The sequence below is a fragment of the Phascolarctos cinereus genome, unplaced genomic scaffold, assembly GCF_003287225.1.
Source record: "Phascolarctos cinereus isolate Bilbo 61053 unplaced genomic scaffold, phaCin_HiC Scaffold_5;HRSCAF=322, whole genome shotgun sequence".
In the NCBI taxonomy this organism is placed as follows: Eukaryota; Metazoa; Chordata; class Mammalia; order Diprotodontia; family Phascolarctidae; genus Phascolarctos; species Phascolarctos cinereus.
This window is the reverse complement of record NW_027555958.1, coordinates 22,309,371-22,336,776: the sequence shown is the minus strand read 5'-3', so window position 1 is coordinate 22,336,776 and position 27,406 is coordinate 22,309,371. Positions and strand designations below refer to the sequence as shown.

The window sequence follows — 27,406 nt, the reverse complement described above, 5'->3', positions numbered from 1 at the left end:
TACGGGTTCAAAATGTTTATTAATTCATTTAAAAATAATGTTAAATCCATTACATGTTAACATAACATATTTTATGAAAAATAATTGTATTTTCCAAAACAAAGAAAATCTAGTGAGAAGAGTTAGCAGTGTTTTACCCTTTTTTTTGCAAATCTCTTTAATGGCTGGCTTAATAGAAAACAGCTGTATTCTCTTATGTGCCTCTGCATTCGATCTTGCTGTGATTGCAAGAAATGTGATATGTGGTTTTGATTGAAGTATATGAAGAAAATCTGGCCTCTCATAGATATGTAGTTAGAAAGGGGAGGAGTATTTTAATAGGCAAATAACATCTTACTATTATTAGAAAAATAGTTTTGACTTCAAAGATCTCAGGAGTCAGAGGACTACACTTAGAGAACCACTGTACCAGATGTCCCCCTCCCCTCTCCGCTCCCCCCCCCCCGTAAGCCTCACGCCAACCCTGGGGAGGCAGGAATTACAAGGACTACCAGCATTCCCAGTTTAGAGGAAACTAAGAGGTAGAACAATGAGGGCCTTTTACCGGTGACCATGCTGTGAATAAGTGTTGGAAGCAAGATTCAAACTCAGGTCTCCCCCAGTAGGTCAACTAGTATTTATTAAGTCCTACTAAGTGCTAAGTGGTAGGGATACAAAGAGAGTCAAAAGTCAGTCCCTGCTCTCAAGGAGCTCACAGTTTAATTTGGAAGCCAACAAACAAACCACCAAATAAAAACAAGGTGTTTTGTATACAAGGCGTCCCAAAAGCCTTAACTTGGTCTCAAGCTATTAAAGCTTAAAATTGAAGAAAGACTTTTGGGACACCCCATACAGGACAAATTAGAGATAACACCAGCACTAAGGGGAATCAGAAATGGCTGAATGCAGAAGATGGAACTTTGGCTGTGCCCTGAAGGAAACCAGGGAGGCGGAGATGAAGATGGAGAAAGTTCTAGGCATGGGAGACAGCCAGGAGGTGTTCAGAGTTGGGGGATGGATTCTCTTGAGAGAGGAACAGCAAAGAGGTCAGCATCACTGGATCACAGAGTACTGTATGTGGTGGGAGGGGAATGTCAGGTGTGAGAAGACTAGAAAGGTCGAAGGAAGCAGGTTAGAAAGGGCTTTATGAGCCAAACAGAGGTGTTTACATTTGCTCCTTTTTAAGAAGCCATTGATTTTTACTGACTAGGAGATGACATCGTCAGACTAGGGCTTTAGGAAAATCAATTGGACAGCTAAGTGGAGGAAAGACTGGAGTGGGAGAGACTTAAACAGACCAACAGGTAGTCCATTGCAATGATGTAGGCATGAAGTGATGAGGGCCTACACCAGCGTCATGTCTAGTCTGATCTGTTCCATTACTGACCGAACTCTGGTTCGGATACACGTGAACTTCAGAATCATAGAATGGAAGGAAAGGAAGGAAACAGAGATTCTCTAGGCCAACCATCACCATTTTACAAAAGAGGAAACTGAGCTTCACAGAAAGAAAGAGGCTTGCCCAAGGTACACAACTTAGTTAACTATTGTCAAAACTACTGACTCCAGGATGAGCTTCAAGATGATAAACAAAGAAAGCTCAATGAAGAAAATCTCCCACACTGGAATCTTCCTTCCCTGACTCCCTCCCTCATCCTTAGAGTGCTTGGACACCAAGGGTTTGAGTGGGAGTGCTGTCCCAGGTCCTGACCCATTGACTGTTCTCCACTCATTCTCGGATGACAGGATAGACTCTACTCTAGACTGCTGCCATGGACAACTTGGGGTTTTACCCTCGTGTCAGCCAGACTGTCTACCTGGGAAGCTGTGAGCAGTGTCCAAGAAGCAAAGGTGAGAAACCACCCTAGCCTCTGCCTTTATGGTCTACCAGAACTAAGGATACTGCCTTAGCTAACAAAGCCTCAGCTCCAAAGGACAGATGGAGCTAAGTCAACTCCTTCCTGGCTACTCCACACACACACACACACACACACACACACACACACACACACACACACACACGACAGCCATTCTTCACTTTTCTATCCCATCTGTCACCTCACCACCACCTCCCACTCAGTTCTACTGTGTCAAGAACACTTTGGCTGAAGAATGATCCATGCCTATGGAAGTAGGACCACCACCAGTTCAAGGAACCCAAGCTCCAGTTTTGAACACAGGTGTAGCAAACACACCCATCTGCCTATTGAATAAAGAGCCACAGAGCTCATAGACAAGAATCACAAACTGTTGGAAATAGGATGAACCTAGGAGACCATAGAGTGCATAATTTCTCAAACTAATTTAGCTACAAACTACTCATTTAAGCCTTGAAATTCATTGTCAGATTCCCAAAAATAATGTTCCAGTGAGTGGCAGTAATAAGGTCTGAGATTCTAAAATAGTCCCTGAGAATAAAGGAGCTGAGGAGGGGGGATTCAGGAAAATTTTAGAGCAAAATAGCTTAAATGAAGCCTCTTTGTACCAAAAAAAAAAGCAACTAATATTTATAATATATAATTTTATATTTCAGGCACAGATTTCATATTTTAGCTCAGCGTATCATATTTGAGAGAGGGAAATTGCACTTGCATTTAAATTTTCTCATGGAATCCCTAGTGTCAAACCCCTGGGCTCTGTGGAACCCAGATTAGGAAGCTCTGATCTTATGCAAGCCCCTCATTTGACTGTTGAGGGAAGCTGAGGTTCAGAGTGGTACAGTGACTGGCCCCAGGGCACACAACTGATCAATTGCAGGATCTAGACTAGAGGCTGGCTTTCCAGACCCCTAATCCAGGGCACTTTCTACTACTGTATGCTATCTGGCAGCACTGGGGAGAATGGAGGTGGGCAGAGGTTGAGGGGCCCAGGCTCCTCAGGGAGCATCATTCAGAGAGGCCTGAGCAGAAAGGCAGCCTGATGTCCCCCTTGCCCTTGGCCTTCAACTGGGTCCTGCAGATTGAGCCCAGGGAATGCCCTGCTCCTCCCCTGGGAGACCCAACAGGGAAGGAGTCAGAGCCAGCACAAGGGGTGGGCTCAGCAGCAGGACTCATCTCTGAACCACTTCCCTCGGGTTGCCTCCTTATGCTCTACCCCGATCCTCCACATCCCTGGCGGGGACAGGGAGAAGCAGGGCCCCCTGAGGCCCAGAGTGGGCAGGTAACTCAGCCTAAGTCACACAGCCAGAGCAGGCAGCACTGGGCTTTGGGCTCCCCACGACACTCAGAAGCCTTCCTCCTCAGCCAGGGAGAAGAGCACAGCCTTGGGAGTGTTCTCAAAGAGCGCGGCCCGGTTCTGTTGCTGGCCTTTCTTCACCCAGTGTCCATAGATTCGGAAGGCACAGGCATCGATGAGCTTCCTCAGCGGCCGCAGCGCGTAGGGATCTCGGAGACTATCTCTCGGGTCACTGGCTTCACCCGCCGGTACTGGTAGTAGATCCGGACTGAGGCCAGCACGGTCAAGACGATCACCTGCAGAAGAGGGAAAGGAGAGCACGACGGGAGGGACCTCTGGGGTAGCCCCCTCGCCCTTTCCTGGGGGAACCTCCTTACGTCAGTGAAGCAATGGATAGGAGAAGTCAGAGGCCCTGAATTCGAAATAAGCTCTTCCATTGCTGCTGTGACCACGGACAAGTACCTTACCCACTCTTTAGTGCTTTAGTTATTCTGTGAAATTAGTGGGCGGGCCTACATACCCATAAGGTCCCTTTCAGCTCTAAATTTATGATCTCCTGAAAGGCAATAGTAGGCACCAGCTAGACTCTCCGAAGAGCCACCAAAATCTGTATTCGAAGGCTCTGCCTCTGACCCTCTGGCTGTATGACTCTGGACAAGTCACTTAATATCTCAGGTTGGCCAAGTCTCTCTCCAAGATAATAAGGCGCCCGCCTGTACCGATGGAGGGACACCCCCATGCTGGTGAAATGATGGGTCCAGTCCTATAGCCCATCCACATTTCTGTGTTGCTTTAAGTCTACAAGGTATTTTCCTGCCAATAGCCCAGTGAAGTAGAGAATGTAAGTATTTTTATGCCCATTTTCTGTATGAGAAAGCTACAAAGCTGAGGCCAGAGAAGGGAAGTTACTTGCTGACGGTCATATGTTCTAGTAAGTGACAAAATTCTCAAGAATCATAAAGGACCTCAGAAGCTGCTTGGGCCAGCCTGAATCTGAGGGAGGCTCCCTTCTCCAATACCTAGTCTCTTTATTCAGTAGAATAAGAGGCCTATTGAGCCCCTTTGGATTGGGAAGGTGGAGGGGTCCCCAGGAGGTCAGGCTTACCCCTTCTAGCCAGTCTCAGATGAGGGAATCATCACCCACACCAGGCCCTCAGGGAATGATCTTTGTGTGACAGGACAAAGAGGGCCTCTCAGCTGATTTCTGGGGCCCCCTCTGAGGCCAGAAAGACTTGGGTTAGACTGAGATGAGAGAAGGTGGTGGAGGTCCAGAATGGACGAAGGAGTGAGAACAAGTGAGCAAGTGAGAGCAGCGTCAGGGGAATGGGAACCAAAAGGCCTCTACCTTGAACTTGCCCCTAGGACTGAAGTGACGGACTTCCTCGACCACATATTGCTGGAAAAAGGGGTGAGCCAGGGCTTCCTCAGCAGTGTACCGTTTCTGGGGGCTCAGGACCAGGAGCTGGGCGATCTGGGAAGAACCAAAGGATCCCCTCAGCAGTGCTGCAGGGCCACTCTGTGGCCCCACGCTGCAATACACAGGCTGTGCTACAGAGGGAACTTGGCATTGGGAAAACAGGAGGCTCTACTGAGTCCCTCCCTCCTCCATTCCCAGCTCTCCACCATCTTGGGGCAGAATCCCACCCATCTATGCTTCACTGTCCACCTCCTCCCCTGAAGGGACCAAGGAAGACCCTCCTTCCCCTGAGACCCCAGCATATGCAGCGTAGAACTATCCCTTCCTCCCTCCCTTCCTTCCTTTCTTCTTTTCTTCCTTCTATCCTTCCTTTCCTTCCTTACTCCCTCCCTCCCTTCTTTCTCTCCTTCCTTCCTTCCTTCATTCCATGAACTTTAAGTGCCAACTGTCCACAAAGCACTGTCCTAGGATTACAATGACAAAAACCAAAACAGCCTCTGCCCTTATGCAGCATAGATTCTACTGCAGTGGTGCAATGTGCACAGATAAGTCAATGCAAAACATGTAGGAAGTAGTAATATCCTGGTACAGTGGAAAGAATGGGGCTCTTTGAGTCACAGGGCCAAAATTCAAATCCTGTTTTCTACTACCTGTGTGACCTCAGAAAATCATGTCATTCTCTGAGCCTCATTGTCCTCATATGTTAAATTTAGAGGTGGTGCTAGATGGTTTCTAGATACATGATTCTATAAAACTAAATATGGAGTGATTTGGCTGGGGAGGCAGAGAGAGTGCTATCACCTGGGAGGGTTTTGGAAAGGCTGCCTGTAGACCAGAGGGGTCAAGCATGTGCCCTCAGGGCCCCAGGCAACACCCTGAGTGAAGGTCCACTCAGATCAAAATAGAATTGGGAAATACTTAATAAGACAAATAAAAATAGGATGCAACATGGACAATGTGAAGTTGTGGTTTTCTAAGTCAATATGTGGCTGTGGGGTTTGTTTCTAGTTGAGTTTGGCAGCAGGGAGCTGGGAATTCCAAGAGGGAGGACAGAAAAGGCTCCAAGACAGGTGCAGAGATGAGAGATGGAATAGGGGAGGGGGAGGGCTAGATGTCATCCATCTTTGGAGAACAGCCAGTAGGCTGGAAAAGTGAGCTTGAAGAGTAATATGACATTGGTCTAGAAAGAGAGGTGGAAGGAAAAGATAGCCAAGAGACAGATGCACAGACATAGATAGAGCTAGCTCTACATAGAGAAGTATATATATATACTTTATATATATATATATACTTTATATATATATACTTTATATATATATATATACTTTATATATATATACTTTATATTATATATACTTTATATATATATACTTTATATATATATATATTTTATATATATACTTTATATATATACTTATATATATATACTATATATATTACATACTTATATATATATACTTTATATATATACTATATATATACTTTATATATATATACTTTATATTTATATACTTTATATTTATATACTTTATATATATTATATATACTATATATATATACTTTATATATATATACTATATATATATATATATATATATCTCAAGATGGGGTTGGGGGGTAGATAGGTAGACAGATATAGAAGGGCTTTAAATGACAGAAGAGATTTGGAGTGTCAGAGCCAGATGGGACCTTGGAGATTATCTAGTCCATCTCCCTCATCTGACAGAGCAAAGAACTGAGGTGTACAGAAGTGACTGACCCAAGGTCACATATCTAAATAATAACACCTCCAGGGCTAGAACCCACATTTCCTGACTTCCGGTCCAATACTTTCCACGGCCCCACACTGCCTTGCTTGCTTCCTCTTCCCTCCCTGGATCCAACCTAGAAGGGAGAGCCAAGTACTCACGAGGTCCTTTACAGTGTCTGATCGGTCATCCCATTCTGGGGAGCCAAACTGGTAGTTGCCACTCATAATCATTCTCAACATCAGCATCTGCTTGCGGTGCCAGAAAGGGGGGGAGCCAGCCAGGAGGGTGTACATAATCACACCTGTGCTCCACCTGGGAGTAGAAGGGAAGGGCGGACATCATGCTGGAAGGACTCCAGACACCAGCACTCAGGGTACAGCTCCATGTTTCTTTTGAAATGTATTTTATTTACATTTCTCTCACTTCCCAATCTCTCTCTCTCTCTCTCTCTCTCTCTCTCTCTCTCTCTCTCTCTCTCTCTCTCTCTCTCTCTCTCTCTCTTTCTCTCTCTCTCTTTCTGTCTCTCTCTCTCTCTCTCTCTCTCTCTCTCTCTCTGTCTCTCTCTCTCTCTCTCTCACACACACACACACACACACACACACACACACACACACACTCTAACACCTCCACCGCTACCACTAATAGACTCTTCCCCTGTAATACAGAAGTAAAGTTGAGCAAACCAAGAGCACATATTGGCCCTGCCTGGCAGTGTATGTTTCACTCCACACCTGTAGCCCCACACTTCTCTAATAAGAAGAGTGATGCATGTTTCATCATCAATTCTCTGAAGTTAAGATTGGTCATTCTTCTTGCATTGACTTGAATTCTGTTTTCTTTTATTTTTTTTTCCTTTTCATTATTGTGCACCCTATTGTTCTTAATTTTTTTTCCTACATCTCTGTTCCTTCCAATCCCCTAAACCTCACAAGTTAATCACTGTACCCTTCTACCCATGATTTGTGACCACTCTTTACAATGACCACTCCCCTTTTCCCAGACTCACATGTCCACTTCCTTCCCATAACCAGGGTGGCTGTCATTCATGGAGCACTCAAGAATTTCAGGGGCCAGGTAGATGGGAGTCCCACACACCTCTAGCAGGAGTAGAAAGAGAAGGGGGACATTAAGGAAGAGGCTCAAACTGGGAGGGAGAAAGAAGAAAAAGGAGAAGGAGAAGGTGGAAAAGAAGGAGAATGGGGAAGAGAAGGAAGAGGAAGAAGAGAAGGGGAAGAGAGGAGGAGGAGGAGAAGGGATGAGGAAGAGAAAAACCTACAGAAAAAATATAGTTGGAGCAAGAGAACTGGACACAGTTAATCTTGGCCCAACCACTAGTCAACTCTTCAGGGGAGAAGAGCATGGAGGAGGCAAGTGACTAGTCAGGCAGCCCTGCAGCAGGCAACAGGTTGGAGAATAGGAAGAAGGTCCTGGCTGCCCCACCTCGAAGCTTCTCTCCAGGGTCCAGCTGGCAGGAGAATCCAAAGTCAGTGAGTTTGATATTCATATCATCATCTAGGAGGATGTTTTCTGGCTTCAGGTCTCTGTGTACAATGCCCAGCTTGTGCAGGTAGCAGATCACCTCCAGCAGGGCCCTCATGATCTTCCTGGTGGTGAGGGAAGGGGAGGAAATGAAGAAGGAAAAGAGAGGCCAGGGGAGGAGCTCTTCGGGTCACTCCAGCCTCTGAGCTTCAACCAGTCCTCTGCTTCAAGGTCCATGAACTTCTGAACCAGGACCCAAGCATCTGTCAGCCTCCAAGGAGGGGCTGTGGCTCTTAGAACCATCATATAGGAAAGAAGTAAGACTCCACTCTCCCTCTCCTAGATGTACATCCTGCTCACATTTCCTTGTGCAGAGAGATAGTGCCTCGCCTTACCCAACATATTCCCCAAAATCAGAAACCCTTGTACCTAGAATGTAAAAAAACATCTGGCCATTATCACTACCACCACCACCCATGCCATGTAGTTCCTCTGCTTAGAGTCCCAGTCCTGATTCCCTTCTCCTTCAACACCCCAAGAAAAGGCAGCAAAATTGGAGAGAGGCAGTTATCAGAGAGGAATCACACAGTCCTGCAATTTTGGGTTTGGCAACCTCAGAAAGCATTGAGTCCTTCATAGAAATAATAATAACTCCTAGCAGGGTAGGAAATGGAGGCAAAGAGTATCTAGTAACCGACCCCCCTCACCTGGTTTCTTTCTCACTCAAGGTGACCTTTTCAGTAAGGTAGTCAAAGAGCTCACCTTTCTTCATCCTACAGACAGGTGTTGGAGGGAGGGGAGAAGGGAGACTAGATTAGTGCACAAGACCCTCCTATTCTGCCCCATCCTACTCAAGGCATTCTCTCGTTTCCTCGTATCTTCATGGCAACCAACTAGCATAAAGTCCCAGAAGAAAAGGGGAGCTGCCACCCAACATGGGCGCAGCAGCTCAGGGTTTGGGAAAAGAAGCCTTTCCCCAAACTGTTTAACGCTAGCACCTTCCCCCTGAGATTATCTGCAATTAATCCTGAATATATATTGTTTACACCTAATTGTTTTCAGGTTCTCTTTCCCATTAGATTGTGAGCTACTTGAGGGCAGGGATTTTTTTGTTGTTGTTTTTTAATCCCCAATGCCTCAAACATAGTAAGTGCCTACAGAATGTTTGTTGACTGACTGACTGACTGACTTGACAGAGGGAGAAAGGCCGAGGTGGCAGGAAGCATAAAAGAGAGGGAAGGAATGAGAGAGAACGGTGAGATGAGAAAAATCCAGGAAGACTTTGGACCTCAGAATCTCAAGACTTGGATGGAAGCTCAGAAATCAGTCTGTGATGGTAGTGTGATGGCACAGGCTGATGGGGAATGGTGTGCCCCAGCTTACATTTATCTCACCAGTGGCCTGGTCCAGTCTGTGTGAGGTCAAGTTTCACTGGGTGATAGAGACAAGATACTCAGAGTTGAGAGCTTGGTGCATGTGAGCCAGACTCCCAGCCCTGGGGGCTCCCTGTCAGGGTGGGGTGGTAGGCAAGGTAGCACCTTCTCAGAAGACAAGGGAAGGGCTTTGGGGTTTGATACCAGATTCAATTTTTTTTCTTTTCCTTCCCCTTATTCTGCCCTTCCACCCCACCCCCATCCTAGTCACATCTGGGTGGGGTTTATAAAAATAGCCATTTAAACAACTCTCCCTGAAGGTCAGAAACACTCCAACTGCCACTTCCCTCCCCCCCTTCCTTACTCCTTCCCCTGCTGCCTACTCAGCAGCTGCGATACCATGAAGAACCAGGGGCAGCTGTGGCTAATCCTAGCCAGCGAAGCCCAGGAGTTTCTCTGTGGTTTAAAAAAAAAATGCACAAGTGGGTATGCCCACCTCATTTTCTCTGGGTTATCACCATCACCACCCCCAAGTCATGGGCCTCCTCTGGTTACAATCTCGGTCCTAATTCCCTTCTTTTTATTCCACCTTTAGCACTCCAAAAAAGGGACGTGGCTCTTGTTGCAACAAAGGAGGAGATGGTCGGTAATCAAAGAGGGATAATAGAGTCAGGGATTTGGGAACTGGAAACCTCAGAAAGCATTGGGTCCCTCATAGAATTGATAATATTAATAATAATAAAATTTATAATCACTGTTTCCATTATACCTTAAGTTTTGCCAAGTGTCTTAGATGCTTTGAGTTTCACAACAATCCTGAGAGGTAGGTACAATAGATATCACTATCCCTATTTTACAGACAGGGAAAATGAGGCCCAGAGATCAGTGACTTGCCCAAGTACCTACAGCTCGGTCAAGGTCACATAGACAGGAAAGGCAAATGCTGAAGTGGGCCAATTGGGGGAGAGGCATTTTAGGGGTACAGCCCAAGAGTTATAGAGGCATGCCTTGCTTTGTGCCTCTTCTGGGAAAGGGCTAAATTAAGATATAAACCACAATTTAGTGTTTTTCCACGCTGGGTTTTCCTAAATCGAGGCAAACCTATACTACAGTCTCTTTGAAGGAGGACTTTCCGGTATTATGGAGGCACTGAGAAGTCCCCCTTCCTGGGAAATCTGTTTGTGGGCTCAAAGAGTCCTTGATTTAGAACTAGAAGAAAGCTTTGGGACACCTAGTCCTTTGCTTTACAGCTGAGGATAGGGAGAGGTGGTGACGTGACCTGCCCCGGAATCACACAGCTTACTACATCTTCAGACATCGGGACCCGAGACCATCCCACTCCATGACATTGGTCTTGTCTGTCTGGACCATGCTGTTCAGAAGCAGATCACTGCTCTTCTCTCAGCCTCACTTTCCCCCACCGTAAAATGAGAAGCTTGGACTAGATGAGATCTATCATCCTCTGATCTCTAAGGTGCCTTCCAGCTCTGAATCTTGCAAGGCTAAAAACGGATGAGATGTCCCTGGGTGAGCTACAATTAGAGTTCCTATTTTTATAGCATTAAAGTGTTAGTTTTCTTGCTGTGAATTCAACAGTATAACTATTATTGTTCCCATTTTACAGAAGAGGAAACTGAGGTTCTAGAGGCAGGGTGACTTACTGCTAAGAGGACAAGCCAGGATGAGAAGATGGATTTTCAGAGCCCACATCCAAGGCTCATTTCCCTGCATCATGCTGCATCATGGCATAGAACTGGAAGGGTCTTGGGGACTGGCTCCCTCCAGTAGAAATCAGGAATGGCTAACTCTGAGACCCCCCCTACCCCTGCCTGGGAGAATGGCTGGCTATGGGGGCCAGGTACTCACAGGTCAAACACCAGGAAGAAGAAAGTGTTGGTCTCATAAGTGTCCTTCAGCTGGACTGTAATGGAAATGACCAGCTAGCTTCAGGCTGCAGAGAAGATGTTGTTTGGGGGAAGGATGCAAGGAGGGGGACTGGGTCAAGGGCCCTGGAAAGGTCAGATGTGGAGGATGGTAGTAAGGGGAGCTTTAGTGCAGGATCCGATTGGGCTTGAACTGGGGACGGTGGTTGCGGGCAAAGGTGCCCATAGCTGTTTCTTTATGCTTTCCAGGCATCTGGCCAGAAGCTTGGCCTGATTTCATCCCTCCACCAGCTCCCACTCCCCATCCCTACCTCTACCTGCAGCCAGCCCTGCCCATGTGCTTGAAGAAAAGGGAAGAGGGTTTGGGGAAAGCTGGAAAGGCTGGGTCTTCATGCCTGACTGAGAGAGAAGGCCAGGCTAAGCCTTCTCTCCTGGGTGAGAGTTCACTATTTAGGGTTCTCAGATCTCAGGAAGATAGCTTGACTGGGTCTATATGGGCAATGAAAATTAAGGAACTGATACAATTACCTGGATATTTCAGGCAAAAACAAAAAGGTATTTCTAATTATCCCAGTTTTATGTCTTGGGGGTACAGCTATAGACTGACTATCCTTGGTTCCCCTCTCATGGCACCCATCCCACCTCCTCATCCTCCAGCACCTGGCTTTTGCCCCACCCTCCCCCGAACCCTCCCTCTCCCTGGTCAGAGGATGGCAGCTGAGGGTGGGGGGACTCACTGACGTTGGGGTGCCCGGAGACCTTGCGCAAGATGTCGATTTCCTTGATGGTGGCCTCCCGCAGCTCCTGGATCTCCTCAGGGTTCAGGCTGCCAGCGGTGATGTCAATAATCTTCACCGCATATTCCTCCCTGGTCATCTTGTGGATACAGCGTCTCACCACGCTGCTCACGCCCCTGGAAAAAGAGGCTTCTCTGGGGAGGGGGCAGGCATCTCCAGAAATTTGAAGGAGGGGGTCAGCCCACCAAAAGGGAGATGATACTTTACAGGTAAGAAAAGAGAACTCCAGAGAGGGTCAATATTTCATTTAAGGTCCCACAGCAGAGTTGAGACTAGAATCACGTCCAGAGCTGAAAGGAATCTCACTGCTAGCTAGTCCTACCCTGTCATTATAAAAAGGAGCCATCTGAGTCTTGTGGAGGTAAAAATGCTTGTCCAGGGTCGCACAGGTAGGAAACATCAGAGGGAAGTTTTGAACCCAGGTCCTCTGACTCCAAAGTTAGTGCTCTTCCCAAGATGCCGTGAATCTAGGGTCCTAATTTGTAGCCCAAGTCTCTCCATCAAGCTATGCGTTGGGACCAGAAACCCCTTTCCCCTAACTAAGGCTGGGTTCGAGTGGGCAGAGACAGAATAACCCTAACTTTTGAAGGGAGGGGAACATCTGGACTGGTCTTTATCCCCTTTGCTTGCCTGGTACATGAGGTCCAGAGCCCCAGTTAGAAGAGTTCCAAAGAGGGAAAAGGACCAGCAGTGGGTGGATTCAGAGAGAGAGAGATCACCCATGGAAAGGCCTGAGCTCTCAAGGAAGTTTAGGGGAAGGGTCTGGAGGAAAGGGATCTTACCTCCCCAGGATCTCTTTGGGCTCATATTTCTCATAGAACACCTGGGCAGCATTTGAGTCTGGCAGCCCTTCATCCCGGGTCATGATCTGTTCTTCAAAAGGTGGTGCCAACTGGGCTTACTGGAGGAGAAAGAGATTAAGGCTTAGGGGGAGGGGACAGTAGACAGAGAGTTCCCATAGGCAAAGTTGTGAAGTCAGCCAAGTCTGACTCTGGTGCCCTCTCACCTCCTCTTTCAGTCCTGGATAACTGGCTCCACCCCTCCTCACCCCCACCATCTCAAGAAAGAACCTTCATATTTTTTCCCCTCTTCCACCATCCCAGTTGGCTGTCCCCTTGGGAAGGAATTGACAAATAATTCACACCAAGGCAAGAGTCCTTCACCATATACATATGTGTGTGTTGGCCCCTTTGGGCAGTCTGGTGAAGCTTATGCACCGCTTCTCAGAATCATGTTTTAAAACACATAAAATAAGATCCAAAGGTTAACAAAGGCAGCCAATTACATCAAAAGTTATCAAAATTTTTATTTTTTAAAAGTTCACAGAACCAAAGATTATGAACTCCCAGCACTAATGTGTTAAAGCCCCTTAATGAATTAATACTGTATTTGTGATTTAACAAGGGCAATCCATCAATCAACAAGCATTTATTAAGTGCTTGCTGTGTTCCAGGCTTGCTGTGTGCTAGGTGCTGAGGATACTAAGGCAAAACCAAAAAGGATCCCTGCCCTCAGGGAGCCACCATTCCATCGTGGAAACAACACATTGGAGTGGTTAAGTCAGTTCAAAATACGTGCAAATACAAGGTGTGGCCTGCGGTCTAAGGGTCACAGGGCTCACAGGTAGCTGGATACATCTTGACCTCAGAAAGACCTTTGTATTATTGCCCCAGGCTGGAGAACTCCAGGAAAATGTGTAGCTTGGGTCTGTTTCTCTAAATGTGAGCAACAGGGTCCCCCACACCCAGACATATCGTGTAGGGGGCAATCTTTGTTTCACCCCCACACCAAATGTTAAGGTGCCAAAGAGTCCCAGGAGTTTACGGATAGACATGAAAACACATAAAGTTCTCCAATACCTAATAGACTGCCCCATCACCCACTGTCACTGAAGAGTCACACCCTTTGGAGGAACTGCTAAACAAGTAAGCCCTGCCTTGCCCTAGCAACTCGAGGAAATGGCTGGGACAGTGCCTTAACTTCCCGGAAAAAGCGGCCCCTTCCATTCCCAGAGAGCCTTAGCTGCTAGGAAGTTTTTCCTAACATTGAACTAGAACGTTGCTCTTGTCTACTTCCACTCTGATCTTGGCTCTGCTATCTGGAGTCAAGCAGGACAAGACTCCTCTTCCATGTGAGACCCCTTTAAGTCCTCCAAAACAGAACACACGCCTTCCTTCCCCCACCCCAGTCTTCTCCTCTACAGGCTAAACATTCACTAGTTCCTCAGATTTGAACCAGTCCTCACATTGCATAAACACAAAGCCCTTGACCATCCTAGCTGCTCTCATCAGGACACTCTCCAGCTCATTAATATCCTCCCTAAAATAGGGCCCTCTGAACTCAAAATACTACAGGCTTCTTCATCACTGGACCACAGAGCCAGCTGAACTGCTAAGGCCCAGCCTAACTCAGTTCGAGATGCCAGTCACCACGTTGGCCAAAGGGTTTTGTTGTCATTCAATCATTTCAGTCACGGCCAACCCTTCATGACCCCATTCAGGGTTTTCTTGGTAAAGATACCAGAGTGTTTACCATTTCCTTCTCCAGCTTGTTTCACAGATGAGGAAACTGAGACAAACAGGGTGAAGTGACTTGCCCAAAGCCACACAGCTGTAAGTGTCTGAGGCTGGATTTGAACTCATGAAGAGGAGTCTTCCTGACTCCAGGGCTTCTGCTCTATCCATGGTGCCACCTAGCTGGCCAAAGGGTAATGAATATCAAAGCCAAAGAGTCTATGTTGACGGCAGGATGACCAACATTGAGGAAATATTGATGCATTCTGCCTTAGACAAAAGTGACTGATCAGTCTTAGAGGACCCCTAGGCGAAAAGATGTTTCAAATAAAAAACCATTTTGGGGCGTCTTCAGCTCTTCCTGCAAGCTTGGTGCCGCTGTCCGCTGCTACAGCCACGCCCCGGAGACAAAGTAGAGGAGTCAACAGAATCAGTGGAGTTGCTTATTTGGGAACCTGGTGACCAAGGCTACAGGCATCTCAGGCAGGGTAGATATTGTGGCTATCAGTTGTGCCTCCGTTGATCACAACGCATGGTTTAAAATGACCCCACCCATGAGGAGTTCAAGGATACCTTCAAGGCTGAAAATGGAAAGCTGGCAATGATTGGGAAGTGATTGCTATATTCCAGGAATGTGGGCCCACCAATGTTAAATGGGGAGCTGCTGATGCCAAGAATACTGGAGAGTCCACTGGTGTCTTTACCACCTTGGAAAAGGCTGGGGTTCACTTGAAGGATACAGCTAAACATGTCACCATCTCTGCCCCTTCTTCAAAAGGCCTACGTGCCTGGACTGAACCATAATTTCCTTAGGATGATCAGTGGTCCCTTCTGCCCTACCAACTGCTTGGCCCCACCTATCCAAGGTCCTTCATGACAGCTTGACATTGTAGGGGGGACTCATAACTACAGTATATGCTTTTATTGCTAAGTAGGAAACAAATTATGGGGTGATGGGCATCATGTTGACCAGAGTATCACCCTGCTTCCACCAGTGTTACTAAGCCTATAGAAAAGGTCAGTGCTCATAGGCATGGTCATCCATGTCCTTAGCCCCAGCGTATCTATCATGAATCTGACCTGCTGCCTGGAGAAACCTGCCAAATATGCTGAAATCAAGAAAGCAATGAAGCAACATCATAGGGGCCTTTGAGTAATCTTGGCATTGGTACATTACACAGGGCATTGGCATCGGTATTGTCCTCAATGGACATTTTGTCAGGCTTATTTCCTGGTGTGGCAATATATAAAGTTATAGCAGATGGGTAGAGGACCTCATGGACTCCATGGCCTCCAGGGAGAAAGCAGAAAGCCACGGATATCTTCATGCCTACCAAAACAGGTGTTTCACTATGGGGGAGCCCCTATCCCAAATCAGAGCTGTAGATAACAGACATAGCTATGGACATAGATATAGATAGTGATATCGATATAAACATATCTATTATAGATATGGGTATCAGTTACAGATATGAATATGAATACTGACGTAGATGGTGATATTGATATAAATATACAGATATAGATTACAGATATGGGTATCAATTATCAATACAGATATGAATACAGATATGGACATAGCTATAGGTAACACAGATATAGATGTGGATGTAGACATCGATGTGTATATACAGGGCATCTCAAAAGTCTTAGTGTGGTTTTTAGCTTCATAAACTTTAATAGCTTCAAAGTGTACTAAGACCTTTAGGACATTCTGTAGATGGGCACACAGGTCTAGAGAAGGAAGGGACCTACGGTGATCTAGTCTGAGACTGTCATTTCAGAAGAGAGGGTGCTGAGATCAAGACAGGTAAAGAAACTGACCCAAGGATATGGATAGAACAGATACTGAGCACAGGTACAATAACTCCAAGCTCAGAACTCCAAGTCTGGCTGTCTACTACAAGATGTTCCCACCATAATACTACAATCTAATTGGTCTATGGGCAGCTGGGTAACGCAGTGGATAGAGTGCTAGGCCTGGAGCCAGGAAGATCTGAGTTCAAATTTGGCCTTGTATATGTACTTACTAGCTGTGTGACCCTGGGCAAGTCATTTCATGCTGTTTGCCTCAGTTTCTTCATCTGTAAAATGATCTGGAGAAGGAAATGGCAAACCATTCCAATATCTTTGCCAAGAAAACCCCGAATGGGGTTGCAAGCATCGGACATGACTGAAAACAACTGGACAATGATAAATTGAGGATATGATACCCCTGTACCGATAACTGCAAGAAAGGGAAAGAATGAGTTAAGGGCCCAGGAGAAGTATTCCCAGAGTCCTCTGCAGCTTGGAGGAAGGAGGGTTCACTTCCAGCTAGGGAGGGAGGGAGGGAGGGGAGCTGAGTTGGCTTTCATGGCCTTGAATTGAGTAAGGAAGCAAGGCCAGGACTCCCCTGTCACCCCCTCATTCAGCTTTCTTATAGATAGAATGAAAGGGTTAGATTGGATGCCTTTCTAAGGATTCCCCTCCCCCCCGCCCTGGCTAAATCCACAGTCCCATGAACTGGGCTGGGGTGGTGTAGAGGGAGAGATCTGGAAAGGCTCCTGGTGATCTCCAGGATGGCCCTTTGAGGTGATCTAGGCAGAGGGAGGGGGATGGGCAGGGATGGAGGGGAGGGGAGGGGAGAGCATTCTTAGCTGAGGGAATGGCTCTCAGGTTCTCAGTAAATGTTTGCTGGTTGCTGATGGCCTTGTGGCCTCTGACCCAATGTCCGTGGCAGCTTGGGTCTCAGGCAGATGGCCCTTTTGCCAAGTTAATAAATTGACCAGACTTAGGTCTCAGAAAAGTGGCTTCCCCCTTCCTGCCCTGCCCCACGTGGTCTGCATCCATCCTAGCAGATTCTCTGGCTCTGGCCCCTGAGGCTGGCCCAGGGGCTCCTCCTCAGGAGGGTCAGTCAGGCCCAGAAACATGGGAGGGGACAGAGGCTCCTGAGGGGTGGTCCTCCTCCCCTCCCCCAACACCAGATCTGTCTGAAGGCCAGAAATGGGAGAACCAAGGGAGAAGAGATGAAAGGGAAGAGCTGGAAGACAGAGGGAAGGGCCTCCAGGAATGGAGCACAGCTCCACTGTGGCCCCCTTGGCAGGCCTCCCATGGCTCCCCCCACCCCTGGCACAGAGGGCCTGGCTTCCCCTCCCCGAGGCCTGCTCAGCTCAGTCTCAGAAAGGAGCCTGACAAACAGGCCTTTCTGCTGACTGGCCCGAATGTCAGCCCGGGCTGTGTCAGGGACTTGGGATCTTGGCTGGTCCAAGAGGTTCTTGTGCCCTTAGCTCAGGGCCTGGTTACTGAGGGAGGGTTTAGAATAACAGCAGCAGCAGCAGCAGCAGCATCTCCCAGAGCTGGGGAGATCAGCCCTGCCCCCTTCCTGATGGGACCACACACACACACACACACACACACACACACACACACACACACACACACTCACACACTCACTCACACACATACACACACTCACACACATACACACACACATACATGCTCACAAAATTCACACCCTCATACTCACACTCACACACATATACATAAGCAGTCACACACATGCACACACACATACATACTCAAACGCATGCTCTCACACGCATGCACACACTCATGCACATGCACCCATGATCTCACATATACACACATGCACATACTCTCCCACAGTCACAAAATTCACACACATACACACTTGCATACATGCTCTCCCACACACACATACATGTGTGCACACATACATTCGTGTACACACACTCATGCACACAAAAAACATAACCTTTCTGAGCCTCAGTTTCCACATCTGTACAATGGGAGTCAGACAGACCGGCCTCTATCATGCCTTCCAGCTCTAAATCTGTGTCCCTATAATCTCTCCCAGAACAGTAAGCCCAGCAGATGTGCTGCTAGGAGCACATCTGGATCCAACCTCATCAAGCAGAGATTCTCTGCTAAGTCATTTGCATCTAAATGCACACAAATGCCCAGTAACTGGCTAAATACCCCCTACAGCAACAGTCCGCCTCCCAAGCTGGGTGCACAATGGGTTAGCTCCTGCTTTGGGGACTCCTCCATCTCTCCTCAGGATTCCCATCACCCCCAGCCTGAGAGAAGCTTGCATAGGAGGCCTGTCCCATCAGTCCCCAAAGGGGACAAGGTCGCATGATTCTTCTTACTAAGCTCTTAATATCCCGTTGCAGAGACAGCTGGAAACCCCAGCCAGAGGGAGTCAATGCTTCCTTCCTAGGTGAGTCAGTCTCATTCAGACCTCAGAAAGGAGTAATGCATCACAGGAGTTCCATTTGTTTCAGGTTAAAATATACATGGGGGGGGGGGTAGGTTCCTCTCTGATTTTGGTCTTCCCTCCCTTCCCTTGATGGACAGAAAGATAGGCTGGTGAATATCAGCTCCAAGAGGAAGAGAAGGTTAGAAAGGTATCAGTTGGGTAAATCGGGGAAGAACTGACCTTTTCTTGGGCTAGCCTCAGCCTGCATCATTGTCTCCAAGACACCTATAAAGCCGACAGGTCTCCTCAATCTCTTCCTTTTCTGCCACAATTCACTTCTTTCTTGACTCCAATCTCTTGAATCTAGACCTTCCCCATGACTCCCACCAGTTCGGACACAGCTTCTCCCTTGGTTAGAAATCACTTAGGGCCTGACCCAGTCTCTCACACAATGACGTTGGCCACGTCAGGTAATACACAGACCCTGTTCACTCAGTTCTGACTGCTGGATTCAGTCAAAAGTGTTCTTGCCTCAACAAAGTGTCAAAGCTGAAACAGGATGGTTTCAGCTCCCTTCTTACAAATGGATTCTAGTTATCTGTGTCTAAGCCTAGACTCCCTACCAAGGTTACGTGGCCTCTGAGGGAGGGACCCTACCCTGCTCGTCTCATATCACCTAGCCTGCTTCCTGACACCGTGCCCACGCTCCCAGACCACAGAGGTCAGCTAGCTCAGAGAGCTTGAATGTACTGTCCAAGGTCATGCAGGATATTAAGTCTCTGCATTGGAATCCAGTTTTCCACTGTGTCTCCTTCACTCAATAAATGTTCATTGGATTGAAATGAGTCTTTACGCACATGTCCAGGGCAAACAGCCAAGTACATTGGGTGTGGTTTATCACTGTCTTCCACACAACTTAATTTAAGAAAAGTTACTCCAGGTCAGACCAACGTTAATTCAGTTCAGTGGCTCTGAGTTTGGAAGGAAGTTCTTGAGGGCATCTAGCCTGACTTTCCCACCTCACCTCTCCAGTTCTTTGCACTGGCTGTGCCCCATGCCTGGAATGCAATGCACACTTACCCTCCCCTCCCCTCAGAATCCTTCTCCTTCCTCTCCCTCTGACAGATCAAGTGTCCCCCAGGGGGGCCATTTCAGCTGAACCCCACCTATCTAGAGCAGGTAAGGCACCCATGCTCCAATCTCCCTGCAGAGAATCCTGGACCCTGGGTGTCCCCTCCTTCTGTGTTCCAGACTGTCAGGAGAATACTGAGGTTGGAATGAGAGGGATCTCCCCAGCCTGAGACTTTGAGGCCTAAATCAAAAATGTTAACCTCCATTGTGAAGGTACATAATGGGGTCCTGCCTCCCAGACTAGAATCCCCCTGAACCAAATACCAAGTCCAAATCACTCCCCCCCCACCCCCATTCAGAGGAGATGCCCTGCAGAGGCCATAGAGACAGCAGGATGTGATGGATTCTGCCTCTCCCCATTGCTCAGGCCACCTCCTGTGTTCAGCCTTCCTTGGCTCTCCCTCCAGCCCAGCTCAGGGCTTTTCCCCATGTCTTCTGCCTTAAAGGACTCAGACACCAAGGACTTGAGGACTGGCAGAGGAAGTGATGACCTGGGCTCTAATCTATTCCCTCTCTTTGGCTCTCTGATGGCAGGATGGACACCGCTCCCCACTCTGCCTGGGACAACTTGGACTTCCACCATCCTGCCAACCATGGCCCACCACCTGGGGAGCTCTGAGCCGCAGCTGAGAGAGGAAGAGGAACACCCATGGCCCCTGCCCTCTTGGCCAGCCGTCTACCCTAGCCAAGAAAATCTGCAGCCCAAAGGAGAGATGCCAGCCCCTTCCTGGCCATTCCATAGCAACCCGTCCCTACTTCTCCATCCAGTCCCTCTGTGGCAAGAGGCCTTTGGCTGAGTCTGCAAACAATCAAGACCTGTAAGACAGGGAGGGTCACTGGAGGCCCCTGGATTGTTGCAGATGGAGCAACACACCCACCTGCCCATTTGACAGAAAGAAATAAAGCTGACAACCAAGAACCAGAGATTGTTGGGAATAGGGTGGATGTTTGAGACCACAGAGCCCAGTTAATTTAACAGAATGCAAATCTGGGTCTTAGAATTGTCAAAATTGGTAGGGCTATTGGCATCTGAGGCTATGGAATATCTGTAAGAATGAAAAAGAAGGGAGCAGCTACGTGGCGCAGTGGATAGAGCTCTGGCCTTGGAGTCAAGAGGAACTGAGTTCAAATCCGGCCTGACACTTGACACTTACTGTGTGAGCCTGGGCAAGTCACCTAACCCCATTGCCTCACCAAAACACACACACACACACACACACACACACACACACACACACACACACACACACAAAAGAATGAAAAAGAGGAAGACAAGAAAAACGAAGTGAAATGCATGAAATTAAGCCTCTTTGTACCCCTCAATAACGCAGCATGTAATATTTAAATACATTTTTAAGCCTCAAGCTTGGAGGGCTGCCTCAGTTGGGGGGTTGGCGTTTAAAATGAATACCCTTTTCTTATTGGGGGTGTGGAGGGAGCAGATAAAGGGCCCTTCTGGGCATCCAAGCAATTGCGTACTTCACCTATGCCTCCAGGGAAGGACAGCCCTCTCTCTCACCCTCAGCATCTCGTGACTGTCAAGTGGCCCCAGCCTCTGATAGTGATAGCAGATGAGGTGGGACAGCTGCTGCAGAGGCTGGGGTGGCTGGGGCTGAGAGGAAGACCCAGAGAGGTGATTTGGGAGACCAGACCCCTGATGCTCTGGCCTTTTGTGGAGCTGGGGGGAGGAGGGAAGATGCCTCTCCTAAGGAACAGGGGCAAACAAGAAACAGAGCCCTGGCCCTGAAGAGAGAATGCCATCTCTGCGACTCAGTTTCTTCATGGCCTTGGGCAAATCCTTTACCCTTCCTGGTCCTTGATTTCTTCATCAGTAAAATGGGCAGATTGGGCCAGGGGCCGCTGAGATTCCCACCGGCTCTAGATCAAGAATCCAATGAACAAAAATGGGTTTGGTCATGAGAATGGGTGGGAGAGAACCTTGTTTGAAAGAAAATGCCACGGATAAATGGTTCATCCCTGAGCCTGGGAAAGAGGGTGGAAGAACGTGGGTCTCCTCTTTCTTCTCCTAGGGGACTGGGCTGGCCCGGCAGCAGAGGACAATTTCCTCCCCTTTCCCTAAGGAACTTGGGTCACATTATTAGGGGTTTTGAAGCTTGAAGGGACCTTAAGAGACCCCCTAAAATAGCCTGGTCATTTCACAGAAGAAGAGCCTGAGACCAGGGAGGGAAAGTGACCTGTCCATGATCACTCAGGGTAGCAAGTGAGAGAGCCAGGGTCAAGTCCTTGGCTTCCACGGCCCTGTGACTTCCCAGGATCTGCCCCGGTGGGGAGCTCCCCTCGGCAACATTCCTGGAGTCTGTGTCCAGTGACTGCCCCCCAGGGCTCGAGGCACTGCCTCGTCCAGCTTCCCACAAGCCTCAAGCCTGGGTCATTGCTGACTGCTCGTTTTTCACCTGCTCTCTGACTCACTTCAACAAATGCAAACTGGGCACCTGCTCTGTGCCAGCCTGTAGAGATGGAAGATATCGGATCATAGGCTCAGAGCTAGAAGGGACCAAAGAAGTCATCTGAATGACCCTCGCATTTTAAATGTGAGGCCCTGCTTTGTCTCTTTCCCTCTTCTCCTCCTCCTTGTCTGCCTCCCCGTTTCTCTCTCTCTCTCTCTCTCTCTCTCTCTCTCTCTCTCTCTCTCACTCACTCATTTTCTCCCTCTGTCTCTCTGTCTCTCTCTCTCTGTCTCTATCCTCCTCCCTGTCTCCTCCCCATCCCCCTGTCTGTCTGTCTGTCTCTCTCTCTCTCTGTCTCTGCCTCTCTCTGTCTGTCTGTCTCTCTCTCTTTGTCTCTGTCTGTGTGTGTGTGTGTGTGTGTGTGTGTGTGCGCGCGCGTGTGTCTCATTCTCTCTCTGCCTATCTCTCTGTCAGCTACTGAGGAGGAAGAAGTGCCATAGCCTGCAGGTGGGAGAGTCCCTGCCCCCCTGGTTACCATGAAGCCTCCAAGACCCAGCATTTTTGTTTCTCCTGTGCTTGCTGTATACATTCTTCCCTAACGTTAGGTGAATGAGTATCAGAGATAGAATGACCTTGTGAGCTTTGAAAGGGTGGAGGAGCTACCAGAGACCCAGGGATGGGAGCCTATAGCTAAGTCTGTCATCACTGCCCAGCCCAGCCCGGTCCCTTCCCCCATCCCCACCACAGGCAGCCATGAGAAGCATCCTATCTGATCCATCCCTGCAGTGGATTCACCCAGCATCCCACACATGTTCTACAAGTGATGGGGTAACTCTCCCATTGGCTATCACCAAGTGAGCTTAGTGGGAGAAAAGCTTGGTAGCCACTTTATATTTGTGGCTACCCTCCCCAGGGGAGAGCTGGTAGAGCACCGGAACTGGAGTCAGGAAGATCTGAGTTCAAATCCAGTTTCAGAAACTTACTAGTTGAGTGACCCTTGGCAAGTCACTTAACCTCATTTGCCTCAGTTTCCTCATCTGTCAAATGAGCTGGAGAAGGAAATGGCAAACCCCTCCAATATCTTTTTATTGGGGGGGCGGTTTAAGTGACTTTCCTAGGGTCACACAGCTAGTGTTATGTGTCTGAGGCCGGATTTGAACTCAGGTCCTCCTGACTCCAGGGCCAGTGCTCTATCCACTGCGCCACCTAGCTGCCCCAAGCCCCTCCCAAACCTCTTTGCCAAGAAAACCCCAGGTGGAGTCATGACTTAACAATAACAACCACCTTCCCTGGAGACCAAAGGGGTAGAGGACAGCGCACCCCTTTTTCAGGGAGATGTTTTTACTATTTACTTCTTCCTATATCTTCTCAGGAAACAGACCTTTTTAAAAAGCAAATTGCTGTTAATTTTTAAAAATTATATTGAGACTAGTCATTGATTAAATATTGGGAATGCCTCAGAAGGGGGCTAATGAGAGAAAATACCAGAAAGAGACAGGGTCAGAGAGATAGACAGAGACAGACAAGCAGAGACAGGGAGATAGAGACAAAGACAGAGAGGGACAGGGACAGAGAGACAGGCAGAGACAGAGAGATGGAGACAGAGAGAGACAGAGAGAGAACCCCCCAAAGCCTTTTAGGGGTACCCCTAGAGCCCAGAGAAAGAAGCTGTATCCTCCCTCTGGAAGCCAACACACCAATACTGATAAAGTGGGGAGGTAGGGCTAACAAGTTCAGAGCCTGTTTATGTGCTATATCCATATGCATATGAAAAAACAGCAGACAATTTTTTCCCAATAAAAGTGAGTGTCTTTAATTATTTTTTAAAATGAGATGCTGGAGCCAAGAGATGATAGGTAATTTGCCCAAAGTCCATCGTCTCCAAGTTCAGCACCCAGAGTTTCATTCCCTGTCCTTTGTACCCTGCTCCCCACCACAATGGCAGATATAAGACCCCTGGGTGGATAATGAAAAGAGAGAGGACAGAATGAGTTAAGGGCCCAGGAGAAGTACTCCCAGAGTCCTCTGCAGCTGGGAGGAAGGAGGGTTCACTTCCAGCTAGGGAGGGAGGGAGGGGAAGAGAGCTGAGTCAGGTTTCATGGCCTTGAGTTGAGTAAGAAAGCAAGGCCAAGACTCCCTGTCACCCCCTCATTCAGCCTTCTCATAGATAGAATGAAAAGGTTAGACTGGATGACTTTCTAAGGAAGGCCCCAGCTAAATCCACAATCCCATGAACTGGTCTGGGGGGCAGTAACAGAGGAGAAGATCTGGAAAGGCTCAAGATGGCCCTTGTGAGGATATCTAGATGGGATGTCGATAGGCAGAGGGAGGGGGATGGGCAGGGATGGAGGGGAGGGGAGGGGAGAGCATTCTTAGCTGAGGGAATGGCTCTCAGGTTCTCAGTAAATGTTTGCTGGTTGCTGATGGCCTTATGGCCTCTGACCCAATGTCCCTGGCAGCTTGGGTCTCAGGCAGATGGCCCCTTTGCCAAGTTAATAAATTGACCAGACTTAGGTCTCAGAAAAGTGGCTTCCCCCTTCCTGCCCTGCCCCACGTGGTCTGCATCCATCCTAGCAGATTCTCTGGCTCTGGCCCCTGAGGCTGGCCCAGGGGCTCCTCCTCAGGAGGGTCAGTCAGGCCCAGAAACATGGGAGGGGACAGAGGCTCCCCCAACACCAGATCTGTCTGAAGGCCAGAAATGGGAGAACCAAGGGAGAAGAGATGAAAGGGAAGAGCTGGAAGACAGAGGGAAGGGCCTCCAGGAATGGAGCACAGCTCCACTGTGGCCCCCTTGGCAGGCCTCCCATGGCTCCCCCCACCCCTGGCACAGAGGGCCTGGCTTCCCCTCCCCGAGGCCTGCTCAGCTCAGTCTCAGGAAGGAGCCTGACAAACAGGCCTTTCTGCTGACTGGCCCGAATGTCAGCCCGGGCTGTGTCAGGGACTTGGGATCTTGGCTGGTCCAAGAGGTTCTTGTGCCCTTAGCTCAGGGCCTGGTTACTGAGGGAGGGTTTAGAATAACAGCAGCAGCAGCAGCAGCAGCATCTCCCAGGGCTGGGGAGATCAGCCTGCCCCCTTCCTGATGGGACCACACACACACACACACACACACACACACACACACATACACACACACTCATACTCACACTTACATACATACATACCTGCAAACATGCTGTCACACACATACCTATACATGCACACTTGTGCAAATTCACTCACACACCTATATACATGCATACACACATACATGCACACGCATATACATATACACATGCACATGCACTCATACATATGCACACTTACACACAGACATACTCCCATACACTTTCAGACACTCCCATTCACATTCACACACTCAGCCCACACATGCACACACTCGCACGTGAACACACACACACACACTCACAAGATTTGCTCTACTCATCTTGGATTTCCTATTAGCAGACCTGTGTTCAAAACTTGACCCTGTCACTTACACTTGCTACCTGTGTGACCTTAAACAAGTCGCCTAACCTCTCTGTGCCTCAGTTTCCTTATCTGTAAGATAAAGAGGTCAGATTAGATGACCCTATGGCCCTCCCCCCACTCTAAATCTTGATTCTGTACTCTGAACAGGAGGCCAAACAGATGTACTATCAGAAAGACATCTAGACGCAAGCACAGGAAACAGAGATTCTCTGGTTTGTGTCTGGTTTCTTAGTCAACTTTCTCTACCACCAACCCCCCCCCAAAAAAAGAAAAGAGAAAGAGAGAAGGAAGAAGAAAAAGAGGAAAGGAAGGAAGGAAGGAAGGAAGGAAGGAAGGAAGGAAGGAAGGAAGGAAGAAAGAAAAGAAAAGAAAAGAAAAGAAAAGAAAAGAAAAGAAAAGAAAAGAAAAGAAAAGAAAAGAAAAGAAAAGAAAAGAAAAGAAAAGAAAAGAAAAGAAAAGAAAAGAAAAAAGCCCGAGTTTACAAACACCTAAGACCCGTCAGTAATACCCTACAGCCCGAAGCTATAACTGCATTCTGCCTTGTGATTCTTCCCTGTCCTCTGTCCCCGCCCCTGCCCCTTCTTCTAAGGGGATCATTGCTTAGCAGAGGTTTTGTACCAGCTGTCCCCAGCCAGCACAGGTCAGGATCCTTGCCGGGCTATCAGTCTCTCCTTGCAGAGCCAGAGGAAGTCTTAGCCCGAGTGGGCCAATGCTCCTTCCTTGATGACTTAATCTCATTCTGACCTCAAAAAAGAGAAATGCATTGCAGGAACTCTTTCTTCCTCAGTTCAAGAGCAAAAACACCATTCCTTCCCCCTTCATTGACACTGCTGCTCTCTGTCCCTGTGTCTGTCTCGCTCTTTGCTCTCTGTCTCTGTCTGTACATCCGTCGCTCTCTGCCTGCCGGTCCCTCCCTCTTCTCTCCTCCCTCTCTCTCCCTCCCTCCTTTGCCCCTCTTCTCTGCTCCCCTCCCTGATGGACAGCTCTGAGACCTAGGCAGGAGAGGGAGAAGAGACCCCAGTTACAGTGTCTTTATACTAGGCTTGCCCCGTCCCACTAGGAAAATCGCCGTCTCAGAGTGTGGCTGCCCCACCCAACCACAGACCAAACTGCACAATGCCCACGAGCCTCAGCCCTGGTCTAAGCCCAAGCTGCACGCACAGCCAAGCCATTAAACAGTCTTCAACATACCCAGAGAAAACGGTCCCCTTCTTCCCACCGGAAGATATCAATCCAGCCGTACTTGTGAGCACTGCTCCGCGGGGGACAGATCCTGTGTCAGAAACAGTTCAGGCATTCAGCTCAGCAGCAGAGACTCTCTCCTACCCACTCACTGCCCGTCCCGCTGCCCGCTGCCCGCTGCTGCCATTTCCTTTAAAGGACTTGATGGTCACACCAATCACTGAGCTGCCTGCCCACCATTACCTCCCGGCCAGGTCCGGAGAACGTTTCCAATAATCGAGCCCAGATTGCTCGATGGCTGAGACAGGGCCGGACCAGGAAGAGGAGCGGGCCGATTGGGGAAGCGTCCCCGGGCCCACTTTGTCCTCAGAAGGAAGACAATTAGCTGTTCTTTGGTTTCTGCCTCTTGATCACTGCGGGCCCAGACGCCAAAAATAAATCACAGATGGGAACCTGGGAGCCACGCCAAGGCTTTAGAGGGAGAGGAGGGAGCAGTGTATGCGATGAGAGGCTTGCTTTATAAGGAGAGTGACCTCAACAGGAGGGTGAATGAAATTCATTGAGAGGGGGATACAGGCAAACGGCAGGAGACGAAGTTCTGGCCAGCCATCGAAGGAGTTCGGAACTCACGTTCTTGGCGCAAAGGT

At 48.4% G+C, this 27,406-nt stretch overlaps 1 protein-coding gene across 1 annotated transcript; it reads right to left on the bottom strand.

Moving 5' to 3' along the window:
- PHKG1 (phosphorylase kinase catalytic subunit gamma 1) lies at positions 1–27,406 on the bottom strand. The gene is given in 12 exon segments (XM_021005734.2): positions 1–3,368; positions 3,371–3,449; positions 4,499–4,624; positions 6,480–6,633; positions 7,328–7,418; positions 7,762–7,925; positions 8,508–8,573; positions 11,040–11,094; positions 11,794–11,969; positions 12,636–12,754; positions 26,769–26,850; positions 27,003–27,406. Coding segments are annotated over 10 exon segments (1,161 nt in total). The 5' UTR covers positions 12,719–12,754; positions 26,769–26,850; positions 27,003–27,406; the 3' UTR covers positions 1–3,201.